The sequence below is a fragment of the Lytechinus pictus genome, chromosome 12, assembly GCF_037042905.1.
Source record: "Lytechinus pictus isolate F3 Inbred chromosome 12, Lp3.0, whole genome shotgun sequence".
In the NCBI taxonomy this organism is placed as follows: domain Eukaryota; kingdom Metazoa; phylum Echinodermata; class Echinoidea; order Temnopleuroida; family Toxopneustidae; genus Lytechinus; species Lytechinus pictus.
The window spans coordinates 13845669-13860381 of NC_087256.1; the positions used below are offsets into that span (position 1 = coordinate 13845669).

At 34.0% G+C, this 14713-nt stretch overlaps 1 protein-coding gene across 1 annotated transcript in view; it reads left to right on the forward strand.

Annotated features, from left to right (window-relative positions):
- Positions 1-14032, forward strand: part of LOC129272432 (kinetochore-associated protein 1-like) — a 95712-nt gene extending 81680 nt beyond the window's left edge. The window contains exons 52-61 of the mRNA XM_064107295.1: positions 1586-1721; positions 2676-2771; positions 3344-3455; positions 6212-6275; positions 7054-7183; positions 7794-7880; positions 9227-9372; positions 11108-11201; positions 12336-13723; positions 13878-14032. Coding sequence (XP_063963365.1) covers positions 1586-1721; positions 2676-2771; positions 3344-3455; positions 6212-6275; positions 7054-7183; positions 7794-7880; positions 9227-9372; positions 11108-11201; positions 12336-12416 — 946 coding nt within the window. The 3' untranslated portion in view covers positions 12417-13723; positions 13878-14032. The remainder of the gene's footprint in view (positions 1-1585; positions 1722-2675; positions 2772-3343; positions 3456-6211; positions 6276-7053; positions 7184-7793; positions 7881-9226; positions 9373-11107; positions 11202-12335; positions 13724-13877) is intronic.
- The last annotated feature ends 681 nt before the right edge of the window (positions 14033-14713 follow it).

The following is a 14713-nucleotide window of genomic DNA, read 5'->3' on the forward strand; positions in this document are numbered from 1 at the left end:
GCTCGCCGCTGTTTCCTATTATTGCTTCGGCAATTCAACTGCAATTTCAGTCATTTCGCGATGGATATTGCCGTGTTTTTTTTGTGGTTCCTGACTTTGCTACTTAATGAAATTTCATAATTTTTGTTCAGTCATAAAGAAGAATGTCTATGCTTTATATTGACTATAACATTAATGTGACGCAAGTGTGATTTCTACGTGAAAATATGCTTTGCTTATTCACATATATTTCTTGAAAAAAAAAAAATTCTAAGCTAAATATCGGTTACCAAAATACGTTAAATGTGCACTTTTTTTCACTGTTCAGTAAATTCAAACTTTTATCTATATAACAAGACCAATCTTAAGGGGAATAAACAATTCTAAGAACAAAAAACGCTGATTGGAAAGATCGTCTCCAATGGGCTGCTGTCAGCTCAGCTGCTCACTGCTCATTGTGTGACGTCACTCAGCTGGAGCTCGCAAGAGGACCGGTGGAAGGCAGAAATATGGCATGAAAATAAATCATTTTTGAGAGCTGATTTCTGCAATCTCTGATCACTATTTTGAAAAGTGAAGTTATATATCTGATTAGTAATACTTCCCCTTTACAATGATGACCACATAAAGTCATTATAAAATACTTTTGATTCTTTGGATGTATACTTTAAGTAACTATAAAAGGAAATATAAAATATTGTTATTGAATTGTTACATTAATAGGTAAATTAAACTCTTTGCATGTTAACCCCCTCTCCACCCCCCCCCCCCCCCGATCAAATTCTCTTTTTTTTTTCTTTTGGTGTAGGATCTTTGCTTTTGTTTTCTTTTGTATTTCTATTAAATCCTAATCTGTTTGATCTTTTTTGGCGGTATACAAGGGATCAGCCTAGACAGGCCAATGTCTTATTGCTGATCCCCAACATCCACTGCTACTTAATGTTATTCACTCCTATCCGTTCACTTTTTTACAATTGATTTCTTGTGTATTTCTTCTTCTTTGTTGTTGTTTTTTTAAGCCAAACCTTTTTTCCATTATCTATTGTGTATATTTGTATAAATATGTTTAAACATTTTATCTGTTATTTAAATGTTTTTATGAGAGATGTGAAATAAATGAAACTGAACTGAATTGTTTGTAGACTCAGAAATATTTGGAACGTCAGTGAATAATAAAATCATGCAAGGGTTTCATTAAATTTAACAGTCTTTTGGGGAATCACTGATTATTTGCTTCGTGAAATGCTTTCCTGAATGTAATGTATCTGCTCTGGAAATTTATCAGGAAGTCGGTGAATAACAAAATAAATGTATATATTTCAAGTTTATGAAATTTTTGATGGCAGATAACATTCAGACCTACAGTATTCATCTGTGGAAGGTAAAGAAAATATTGTCTTGAAAAGTGCTAAATCATTCTTACCTCCAATCAGCAAAAGTTGAAATTTTGATATTTGTAGATTATGATTCTTGGTGTTAACAAGCATTTGAATGTTTGAATGTAAAGTTGTTTATTAGTCACAACTGTATTAGGATTTTTAGGATTGAGGGTTATTTGTATTTGGGGTGTTTACAAATGGCTGTATCATCAAATTTAATTCATCAGGGAATACTTGAAGAATTTGGTATACCTTAGTGAGTTTGAAGCTCTAAATATCGCCATGGATATTAGTACGTTCACATCATCCAACAAGGCTAGTCTGGTCAGGGGTCTCTGGAAAAACCACAACCATGAACCCAGGGTGAGTAGAGGAACCTTATTAAACACTTCATGGTAGTAACGTCAACAAGTGTTTTAAGGGAAATCAAGTCATGGGAAAGGTGAAAACTATCATTGTGAGTTTTCAAATACTTTTTAAGTTTAATAATGTCATCCATTCAATCGTCTCTCTTTACCACAAGTGGGACAATATGTTACTGAAAGCCTTTTTTTGATAATCTTTGATTCATCAAATTAGTAATTATAGGTTTTAGTAGGAATCAAATTGCCTAGTCTATAGAGGATAAAGGATTAAAGTTCTAATAAAGTTTTTTAATAATTTTTTTTTACCACTGAATAAAAGATATGGTTGCATTGGATAGATGCGGATGTCTCTTTCTGGTGTATTTTGTTTGATTATTACAGAGCTATGCATCAGAAGTTATTAAAATTACTTACATGTTCTCAATTCCTTTCATATAATACTCTTGGATATTGTAGCCATTGGATGGAATCGATTTGTGTTCAGATATTGTGTTGGTCCTCCCATGTTCTCCTGTTGTTTAAATTTTGCACTCGATTGGAGTTTGTGTCTGTTTATCCACATAAACTTGTGGATCCAAATTGACGTGTGGAGCGTTGTGGCCCAGTGGATTAGTCTTCGGACTTTGAAACAGAGGGTCGTGGGTTCGAATCCCAGCCATGGCGTAATTTCCTTCGGCAAGAAATTTATCCATATTGTGCTGCACTCGACCGAGGTAAGGTGAATGGGTACCCGGTAGGATTTATTCCTTGAATGCTTTAGCGCCTATATGGCCGCTCAGCTACAGCCGGGGTAATAATAATATACCAAGTATATTTCAGCGCCTTGAGCACATAATCAATGTGGATTTGGCGCTTTATAAATACTCTATATTATTATTATTATAAACTCCATTTGAAAATATTCTTCAGCAAGCTTTCACGTCCATGAATATATATGTTTATTTTCTTCCAGAGTGTGCGACTAATTGCAGAGCTGTGTTTGGAGTATGAGGTCCATGACATACATCTGTGGAACAGTATGCTGCAGCAGATACAGAAATTTGGAATGGTAAGTGACAAACACAGTCTTGAGATAACATTTGATACTCAAATCCTGTAAGCTTTGTCCAGGGATTCCCCCACCCTCCAAAAGAAAAAATCAAGATACTAACAAGATTATAATCGGTGAGGGATACAGTTCTCGGAGCTTTGCTTGTTATCTTCAAGGAGAATAGTTACCCAATTCAGTGCATTTGAAGAAAAAGGAAAACTAATCAGTGAGAGGGTGAGGAAAATAGATATACATGTAGTTGTACATAACTTACATGTATATTAAATTCTAAAACTGCTATGTCCTCACCAGGCCATTGTGATGCCATAATGTATATATCCTATACTTTTCACTTTTAAAGAAAATGTTTCTGACGCCGCTTTCTCAACTACATGTATATTGTTATTATGAAGTATACAAAGGGCATCTTTACCTGTTAAACCAATTTCTTTATTCCTCTATTTTGTGCTAATTCTTTCTATTAGATCTGTAGGAACATTCAAACTAATCTTAGTATATGTAGGTATTCTTACAAGTCCACAAACACATTACACAATATGTTTGCATAAATATTCTTGATTCCGATTTAGCTTGACTATCTAGAGTATGTACTGGTTGAGATAGCTGGTCTGAGAGAGCTAAGGTCTATTCAGTGCCTGCCCAAGGTTTGGTCCATCATTCTCGCCACCCCGTTCATGTCCAGTGAGTATGAGGGATATAGTTCTTTGTATGTTAGTACTGCAGACTCTTGCGAAACTGTGCCTAATTTGAATCTGTTGGAACCACAGAAAGGTGTATGACATAGGATAAATTCTACTTACGGAATGTAAATAACACACATCTTGCATGGTAAATTGCCAATTCATCTACTGACAACTTGTCCATTCACCACATGGTCTAATAGTCTCAAGCCATTCCGTCCAACACTCCGTCTAACACCCATTTCGTCCAATAATCATATAGTCCAAAAATCATCACTTCGTCTAATCACCATTTTGTCTATGACCATTTGGTCTCATAACAGTTTGATCTAATATCCATTTCATTTTCATTCATTTTGCACAATTAACACCAAGTCCAATTAGACCAAATGGTATGGCTATTGGACCAACTGGTTATATGACAAAATGGTGAGTGGACGAATTGGCAATTAGACCATGAGGATAGTGGACGAACTGACGGTAGACCAAATGATAGTAGACGAGTTGGAAATAAACCGTCTTGCATAATCAGGGGCCTGTAACACAAAGCTTAGCAATCATCGTTGAACATTTTTCTATGATTAATTGCATTGAATTCAATGTACAATCAATAAATTTTCATTGTCAATATTATCACTATTATCATGATTATTTTTTTTATTAGTATCATTATTACTATTATTATTGTGATTATCAATATCATTAACATTATTATCTTTATTATTGCTGTCCTTGTTATTATTGTTGGTATCCGAAGAACTCATCACCACTTCTCAACCAGGCATAAACTTTGATCCGTTTCCTTTGCGCGTTTACTTCATACTCGTTATACATCACCTGTGAAACATTTTCTTATTTTAGTCCACATGCAGATATGTTCTCCTCATCGTCTCTCCTCGTTATTCTTCGTAAATTACTCATTTCATGCATTATGTTATTGTTTATTTCACATTTTTCTTCCCCTCTTTTGGCCACTATCATTATTTTAATTATGTAATTTAATATTAATGAATAATTTGATTTGAGGGGTCCACGATTTACAAGCACAGCTTCACAGTGGACCTCTCTATTTCCAGCATGTTATTTTCAGCCACAAATATATCATGATCCATATTTAGGTTTCAAATGTATAATTTAGATGAATATATATATATATTGTGTTCCATGTTTCTTTATTACATTTCAATTGTTATTATTGTATTTATGATGGATTTTGTCTACTGTTTTGTTGGAAATGAGAAAAAATAAAACTGAAACTGAAACTGAATCGTGAAAATCAAGCGTACGATCAATCACCTTTGTGTTACGGGACTCTGGTCTAAGAATTGCTTTGATTTAGGCGATTATGATGCTGTATTTTGGTAGCTTTATTATCGATTGCTGTAACAACTGCAATAGATATATTGTCCCCAATTGATAAATGTCAAACAGTGTCAAGACAATTGTTACCTACCACTTTTTTCAGCCAAGACTATAAGGAGATTGGAGAATAACATAATTGTAATAGGAATGGCATGTTTATGACCCTCTTTCTGTGACTCTGGTGGGTTGATTTTGGATAATGGAGATTAGGCATGGGTTTTATAGCATTTCAGGGCCTCTGAAACACATTAAAACTGTGACAGTTTAAATTTTGCCTGCCACTGACAAAATCACTCCTATGCCACATTTATTTCAAGGTGCAACATTAAAATGAGTTTTGCATGGAGTAGGCTAATTCAGCTCACAATAGCTTTTGATTGGTTTATTGTAAAAAAAATCTTTGTGCTTACACAGTACAAAGTGATGCACACATCACTATTGTGTATGTGTGTGTGTTGTGACTTGAGTCGAACTTGGCAGTCTGCTGAATGTGACCCTAGTCGAACACAGCGGGCAAAGAGTTAAAACATTGTGAGATGTGATGCAGGGTCTAAATCAAGTCATGACCTGAGACGCCTATCAGTGACTCAAGCAGTATTCCATGACTCCTTCCCATGGACATCTGTACAGTGACTCGGCTGACTTGACTTGAACTCTTAAATGACTTGATTCGACCTAAAATGTTTGACTCGTTACAACCCCGATGTGATCTATCATCATTGATCCAATATCCTTGTTTCATTGAAGTTTCATTGTCACAATAACTGTTATTATTGTCATATTGTGCAGCCCTATTTCACAATTTCTTTCTTTTTCTTGAGTACTGACTGATTCTTCTCTTAAGATGCGAAACACTTTGTTTACTTTTCATAATAATCAGCAACCGTACAGCATATTTTCTGCATATCTCTGTTTCATGATTGCTAAACTTCAAAATGCTGTAAATTTCTTCTTATATTTGAGATCCAGTTTTCACTGAATTATTGATTTTCACTCTTTAAGGCTTGGTCCCACTGCACTTACAGATTCAGAGAGGATGTAAAACAAAAAAGAATCTTGCCATCCGTTGGAAAACGTTATGTATCCTTTGGGTATTCTTTGCATACGCGTTTCATACGCTCTATATCCATTGAGCATCCATCCACTGTGATTTCAACGTTCACGCATTTTATTCCATTGTCTTGAGCGGATGAAAACGGATAGAGCCACCCCGAAATTTTGCTTGTTCGCTGTATCCGTTATGAATACGTTTTGTGTCCGTCGGCCAATGGGACCAGGCCTTTACATCCGTTTCCAATCCGATTCCACGTACAGAAATGTAATTGGTTATATGTATGGTTTGACCTTAGGCTGCTGTTTTAGCCAGTATTTTAATATTCTGATGTTTATTTGCAGTCTGTACTCCACTGACCGAAGAACAGGCCCAGAGGTGTAGGAATGTACTCTCATTAGTACAGAAGTAAGTGAGAATCTTTCATTTGCATAATAATAATAAAAATGATGATGATGGTGATGATGATAAAAGTAATACATATTCAGCAAAAGTTGTGAATTGTCTCTTAACTTGTTAAGAAGTCATGTGGTCTTGTACGTGCTGCTGTATTTATGTGTGGAATGTGCGAGCATTATGGTTCTGACTCTTGCCTTTCAAACAAAGGGTAATTGTTTCCAATCAAGTCATGGCAGTATTTTCCATCAGCAAAAATATGTACCCATATTTTTTTTTTTTATGTTTTATTTTTACAAAATCGTAATTTATTGAGAAAAATCATCTCTATATGTCTCTATTTCATAAAACGTACACAAATACGGTTATTAGATCAATGTAATTTCAGGTAATTTGTTATTTTTTTCAACCATTTTGTTAAAACCAGGGTGAGATATACATGTACACATGTTTCAATGTTTTTTTTTTTTTCATCTGCAAAAGCAGTGCGCATTTTAGCTTGCATGCAGCTTGAGCGCCGCGATGAGCGAGTGCGCCAAGCATTTTATTATGAAATACACTTTTTTGGGGAAAAATAGTTTTTTTTATCACAGAATACAGTTTTTCATTCCCAGAGGTTGGCAGGTCTGTCAACCCAGATGAGATGAATGGACAACAAACATTTTTAAAACTTAAGATATATGATTTTCTGCTGATATAATGATGCTCTTTTAAATGAGGAAACGTTATTCTATCATCAGGTATCCCCTATTTTATGACGATGTGTTCATCTATCCTCTTTTTACCCTAGGTGTCCAGTTTTATACGATCTTGATTTTATACGACTCAGTTGCCAGTTTCTGAGGGTTGATATGCATGCAGAGGCATTAGCTTGCCTTCTACACATACCAGACAAAACTAAGAGAGATTCCCAGATTGATGTAAGATATCTCCTCCTTCATATCATCTTTAGTATGGTTGAGTGAATAGATTGATTGATTCATTCATGGGATGATCTATTGATTGAATTATTAATAGGATGATTGAGTGATTGATTAATTCATTCTTTGATAATACTGTTTGATTGATTATTAATGGCATATTGTAGACTAATTGATTAATATTTAATGCATGATATAATTGTTCATAATAGTTATTCTTTAGTAAAATCAGTTATCAATCTAGTAGTGTGGTGTATTTACTGATTGGTTGGTTGATTGATTGATTGAATCGTTGGTTGGTTGATTGATTGATTAATTAGTTGGTTGGTTGATTGATTGATTGATTGATAGATTGATTATTGATTACATATTGTACACTAATTGATTGATATATAATGCATGATATAATTGTTCATAAGTTATTTTTAGTAAAATCAGTTATCAATCTAGTATGTATAAATTTGTATGTATAAATTTATTTATTTATTTATTTATAAATTTAAGTAGTAATGTGGTGTATTTACTGATTGGTTGATTGATTGATTTGATTTATTGGAGATTGATTAATTTGAATTCATTTTCAATTAAATTAACTTTCTTACTATTTCAGACACTCTTGGATACACGCCATGTAATAATCTTAGATTCTCTCTCTCATCTTATGGAAATGAAGCAACCACTACCAGAACATGAACATGTAAGTACTTTTATTAAGCAATTTGAATTCATTCATGGATTTGTATGTGATATTCTTTTGATACAATTGTATTATGTGCTTTCATTTATTCAATTTCTCCTGTTTGTGCTTAAAATAGCTTTGTGCTTACACTAGTCTTCTAAAATAGAATATATGAGTAAAGATCACTAAAGAAAAAAATGAAATGTGTGTTTCATAGGCAGATGATTTTTAATTGTACATATTTCCTTAGCTTTAAGTATTTTGTTCTATGTCATCTTCCTAAATCTGCTTTCCCAATACTTAGAAATTTAACAACACAGTATTTTTCTTTTAATTATGACATAAAACAGTTAATATAATATCATAATTGGTAGATTGAAAATAATAATGGAACAAGAACATTAGAAAATCACACCAGCCGGACTTAACAAAGGTTAAGAGATGGGCTAAAGTTACAATTTTTTACACAGAGCAAGCTGGCACAACCTTTCATGCTTAGATAAAACAAGAAACTTAAGTAAGAATGAAGTAAAGTTATAAAAGAATGAAGAATGTAGAAGATCATTTGACCTTTGTTATCTTGGAGCAGCAACTCAGCAACATAAAAACAAGAAACTTAAAGGAGAATGAAACCAGCTGAATCCATATCAAAGAGAAAAATCAAAGAAACATATTGTTGAAAGTTTGAGGAAGATTGAATGAATAATAAGAAAGTTATGAGCTTTTGAATATTGAGATCACTAATGCCATGTAGTTCCTCAGATCTGTGATGTCACACACGTACAACTCCCTCATTACTTTAGTACTTATTTCTTTTATATTCTCACTTTTATAGAGTCTATCACAAGGTGATGTGTTCTCTTTATGAGAGGACAAGTACAGAGGTTTCATAACATTATATCATTGATGAATCGTTTGTCATATGATTAGAATGAGCAAAAAGAGATGTTTTGGGGTATATTTTCAGTGTCCAAAAGAGGAGAGTTGTTCATCTGTGACATCATAGATCTTGGTCGCATTGCCAATTGGAGGATCTCCATAGCATTAGTGATCTTGACATTCAAATGCTCATAACTCTTCTATTGCTAGTCCTATTCTACTCAAACTTTTGTTGATCTTATTCTTTGATTTTTCTGCTTTCACAAAAGCTAACTTGCTCCAAGAGTTTCATTCTCCTTTAAGTAAGAGTGAAGTAAAGTTATAAAAGAATGTAGAAGATCATTTGGCCTTTGTTATCTAGGAGCAGCAAGTCAGCAACATGTTTTTTGTCTTTCCTTTTATTCCTGAAGAGCATATAGGGGTTGCTCAATTTTTACAGTTTATACTCGGATTCAAGAAATATACTTATTTGTGTCCTACCTTAGGTTTTGGCTGAAGTGTACAGACACATATCATCCAAAGGTATGTATGAGACCCTTCTAGGAACGAAGCATTTCATGGGATTAGTTCATCATCTAGCCAAGCAGGATCAGCTCCAGGACCTCGTCAAGAAGACCATAGGAGCAGACAGGTATAAGAACAATCTCAGGCTTTTTCAGTTCCCCACTCATACCTCGTTGATGTTCCCACTGTCATAATAAGTGACAAGATTGAAACCTTGGTCTAAATCTTAGTGTAATCTTAGTGATCGTTCCAGATCTTGAGGTCAGTCGTGCCAATCGTTGTGATCGTAAAAGAATATTTTGATGGCTCAAAAAATTTTGCGATCAGCTGATAAAGGCAAATTGTAATGGATAACAAGACAGTGGGATTAGGTATCACACACCGTCTGTGACTGGATTTTTGGGAGAATTTTTGATAGGATGTCTTGTACACGGCAATTCAATGAAGAAATCATTCTTTTTGTACTTTTGACCCCCATTTAATTCAATTTTTACTTCACTTTATGAACTGCTCTAGCGATGACATTTTGAGAAGGTAAATTGCCAATTCGTCCACTCACCACATGGTCTACTTTCATGTAGTCTAGTGCCATTCCGTCCATCAACATTTCGTCAAACAAACAATTGGTCCATCAACCATTTGGTCCAATCATCACTTCGTCTAATCACCATTTCGTCTCATAACCAGTTGGTCTAGTATCAATTTCACTTTCATTCATTTTGCACAATTGAACACTTAGTCCAAGTAGGCCAAATGGTTTATGGACTAAATGGCTATTGGGCCAACTGATTATTAGACGGATTGGAATTAGACTAAATGAAAGTAAACCATGTGGTGAGTGGATGAACTGATGGTAGACCAAATGATAGTAGACGAGTTGGCAATTGGACGAATTGGCATGAGACGAATTGGAAATAAACCTTTTGAGAGCATGACAACCATGCAAAATATATATTTTTTTTTCAGGGTTACTTTTCACAACTGATTTCCTAAGATCTGTAACTTCAGATAATTTCAGGGGCTCTTTTAAAAACTTTCCTGGGCTCTTTCAAGCACTTCAGGGGGTGAAATCACCCAGGCCCCTGTGTAATTTTCCCTGATTACAACCTCTTTTAACAAGAAAGCAAAAGACGTATTCCAAGAAATTCCTATATTCAGGGGATCTGACGTACATACCACCCACTCCCCTTCTTCTTTTTTCCTTGGGCTCGTTGCAGAAAGAGTTGCAATCAATTGCAACTCTAAAAATCATGTGCAACTTGATTTTCAACCAATCAACAGCACGCATTTGGGACTTGCGATTGATTTTTTACTTGCGTTTAAACGCAACTCTTTCTGCAACGGATCCCTGATCCTTTCCCCTTGTGTGCTGACCTCCTTCAGCAACTACCCTTATTCTAGACTATTTCTCTTGAAGACCATGTGTTCTTTATGCATTTACTTTTCTCTACTATCTCCAGTTAGGTAGTATATTGTTCATATTTGTATATGTGTATGTGTTTAAATGTAGCAGGGCCCTCTGGGAGAACAGTGTACATCACTGATGAGGCTACCCTGGATAAACAAGACTTTATAATAATAACATATTGTTCAAACAAATATATTTCCTGTTCCTTGGTCTTGCAGGGGAAACTCTTTTTTTCTGGCAAATTATTCTTCTGAATTAAAAGTAGCAAATGACATGCAAATTTGACACAATTATATTATGATCCTCATGCCAATGCATTGTTTGAATTGTAGAATGAAATAAGATTTTAAACAATTCTTGGCTAGCTCTTCTTTTTGATTAACTTCAAAGTTTGAATGCTTCTCAGTCCCTTTATATAATCTTTGAGCATTTATAATGATTGTTTTCAATGCAGGATATCAGATGCCATCAACCTTGTGAACGTATTTCATTTTTACTACCCTGTCTCACCGTCTGCTCATGGTTCAACAGGCATGGAACTTCTCAAGGTGAGTAAATGTGGTCCTGTGTTTTAAATCCACTTTTTTTTCCTTGTTGAACCGGGGGGGGGGGGGGGGGGGGTGCCTGATTCACCTTACATCAGGGTGCTACATAAGCACTTGCCCGATTGCCCGGGGCAAGTAAAAGTTAGAGTCGGGCAAGTGTTTTGAAGTAAAGACCAAAACTACTCGCCCGAATTGGGCAAGCAAAATTCACACAGTAAAATGCAAAATTCTCACAGTAGAATGACCAAAATTAGGGTCGATATGATATGATATTGACCGTAATTTTGGTCATGGCAGGCAAGATAAAATCACTTTGGAAAAAGAAATACAATAACAAGGTAGATATCTGTTCATATCAAAAGAGAGAAAAGGGTCAATGGTTTATAAAACCGCAAAACTTTTTTTTGAAAAGGTAAAACATTTTTCAAGGATTTTTTCGGGCAAGTGAAATAGATTTTTGGGCAAGTATATTCCAACTATTTAAAAATTTACTTGCCCAACTGGGCAAGCGCTTCTTAAAGGTTATGTAGCACCCTGCCTTACATTCATAGAAATTACCATTAGACCATTTAGTCCCTCCATCCACTCTGCATCATTCAGTGCATCCTTCATCAACCCAACCCCCCTACTCTCCTCCACTTGCTTCTTCTTAAGTCACCCCCTCCTCTGACCAATCACTTCAAACTCAAAACTGCTTCTTTAAAACATGCCAATGGTCTCTTTGTATGATCTTAATTTAATTCAAAACACTTAATAAGAAGGATAATGGAAATTTGAATGATAATATCCATTGACCAATAAAAGCACATGTCCATTAAAACTACATTAAAAAAAGCAATAAACTTTTTTTAAGTGTTACCCTCAACCAATGGGGGAGGGTCAATTCGACCCCCCTTGCATTTGTACATACAAGCAAATGTTTGAAAATATTGCCGCCTTGTCTGATTTTAGGTTAGTAATATGTAGATTTACTTTAATTTTATTTGTTTTATTTTATTTGGTTTTTTTTTTAGGAGGGGGGGCTAGCACTTGATTGTCTTTGGATGGTATGTGAGTTCTATAAACCAATGATAATAATATTATTATACTAATAATGTTGTACGAGTAAGCTATCCTTTATACCTATCTCCTTTCCAGGTCTACCTAACATCACATGGTATGGATGATGAAGCAATGAACATCGTAAACATGATAAAAGAAGAAGATTCCACTGACTAATGCCTTCTGTTGAAATCTTCACCTTTATTTTTGTTTTCTGTAGTACTAGTAAAAAAAGTTACCTGTTATAGAATGCTTATAAATTATATTCAATATTATGAACCGTCATCAGTATATCCTCTACATTTTATATCACATTTGGACAGAATCAGTTATGAATATGAATTTACTAAATGCAATTTATTAATGTATAATGGTTATAATAATAATGTCATATTTTAACCATGTTAGCCACTTCAGTTCCAGATGAAATTCAAAGTGTATTTTTTTTCTATTGACACTTTTTTTACATGAATAAATATTGGTGATTTCTTTTTCTTTATCAGTACTTCATCATGTTACTCAATTCAAGTGATTTGGACTCATTTCTATTAAATAATTACTGTTTTGCCCTAAACTATGCATGTAAAACTGATTCAACTGTACCAAACAACAAATGAATATGGTGCTTTATCTATACAAATTATTTTCTTATTCTATACTTTGAAAACATTGATATTATATATTTAAAAAAATTAATCTAGAAATTCTGAATTTTGAAGTGCATCAAATATGTGCCTTTGTCATTTCTTTTGCCACTGCAATAGAATAAATGTCCATGATGAACTATAATTATGAATGTTGATTGAAGAATTTGATTTAATGAGGGTAATGATATATAATTATCATGTCTTAGAAAGGCAAGTCCACATCTGTTATAAATCTACAGGAAGGGAATTTATGGCAAGCAAGAAAGTGATGTCATTTGTTTTTTGTGTTTCATCTTCAATTAGAAGGGATGTCATTGAAAAGCTTGGAATTCATGTATCCCTGCGCAAGAAAATATGCAAAGTTCATTGCCCTTTTTATTTTGATGTTGTAGTATCCACCATACTTGTAACAGATAGGGAGTAATTCATTCTAACTAGTATCTTGTTTCATTTGCAAAATAGATTTTATATTTTATTTTAATTAACTGTATGATGATTGGATTACTATGGACAATTAAAAACATTTTCCATAAATTATCAAAAATATTCTGTCTTACAGACAAAAATATGATAGATTGGTTAGTGTGTGACCACTTTGTAATAATGAGAATTTGCAAATGTATTTGAAAATATATTTTGGAGGATGTTAAGGCTTCGGGTCAAAGAAAGGGAAATGATCATAATTTCTTGAAATTAATCTGATTTATTATCCTTAATGACTCCCAAGCCCTGGTTTCATGTGTAACCACAATTCAATTTACATAAAACTTGCCCTATATGGAAAGTATGGACCTGATGTTCTGTTGTATATGGAATAGTGATATAATCATTAACCAGGTGGGTGTTTCATAAAGCTGTTCGTAAGTTAAGAGCGACTTTAAGAACGACTGGTGATCCTTTCTTGTGGTAAATGGTATATTCATAGGCGATGGTTTAGTGAGTAAGAAAGGATCACCAGTCGTTCTTACAGTCGCTCTTAACTTACGAACAGCTTTATGAAACGGCCCCTGCTCAGATGTATTGTAAATATGATAATACATGTACTTTCATCATATGCCTTGTTTTGTATTATTTATAAATGATGGTTAAAATGGTACTAATGTACAGCTTCCTCCAGATGTAATAAATACTATGCTTCATACCTTATTTGTTTACTTGAAATGTTATTTGAGTGTTATTGGTGTTCAATGCTTAGTCCTTTGGGATTTAGGCCACTTTTGTGTCTCAGAAAATATTTGTTTAGATTTTGTGTGTGTGTGTGTGGGCTTGTATGGTGTGGCACATAATATGCTTTCATTACATGAAAAAGGGGTATCTGACCTGATTGATATGTGTTAAAGAAGAAGAAGAAAAAAAAAAGAATGGTAAAGGTTTGAAAGAAATTAGAGTTGATTAAAATTAACATTTTTCCTGGGGTGCACTTGACTTTTAATTATGCAGTGATTAAATCATGATAAAACATTTAACAAATTCTCATTTTGTTTTTCATGGACATGCAGTAGTGTAGTTTATTGTAAAGATAAACCCCACATTTTTTCTGACATTAAATAATTTATCAAAACTTGAGTTATCTTACACTTACACTTCTCATGGATTGAAAATTATGTACCCACTGTCATTATGAGCCAGAAACTCATTATTAGTCTTATATTGTATTCATTAGTATGGTATGGCTACTAGCTTTCAAATAATTGAACACAAATCAATGAAACATTGATAATGAAAAAAAAGTAGTCAGCTAGTGTCTGCCATTTTTGATCTCTTCATAATGTTTGATAAGATTTTTTTAATATTAAATTCTTTCATGCTCGGGTGATGCTTGGGTGA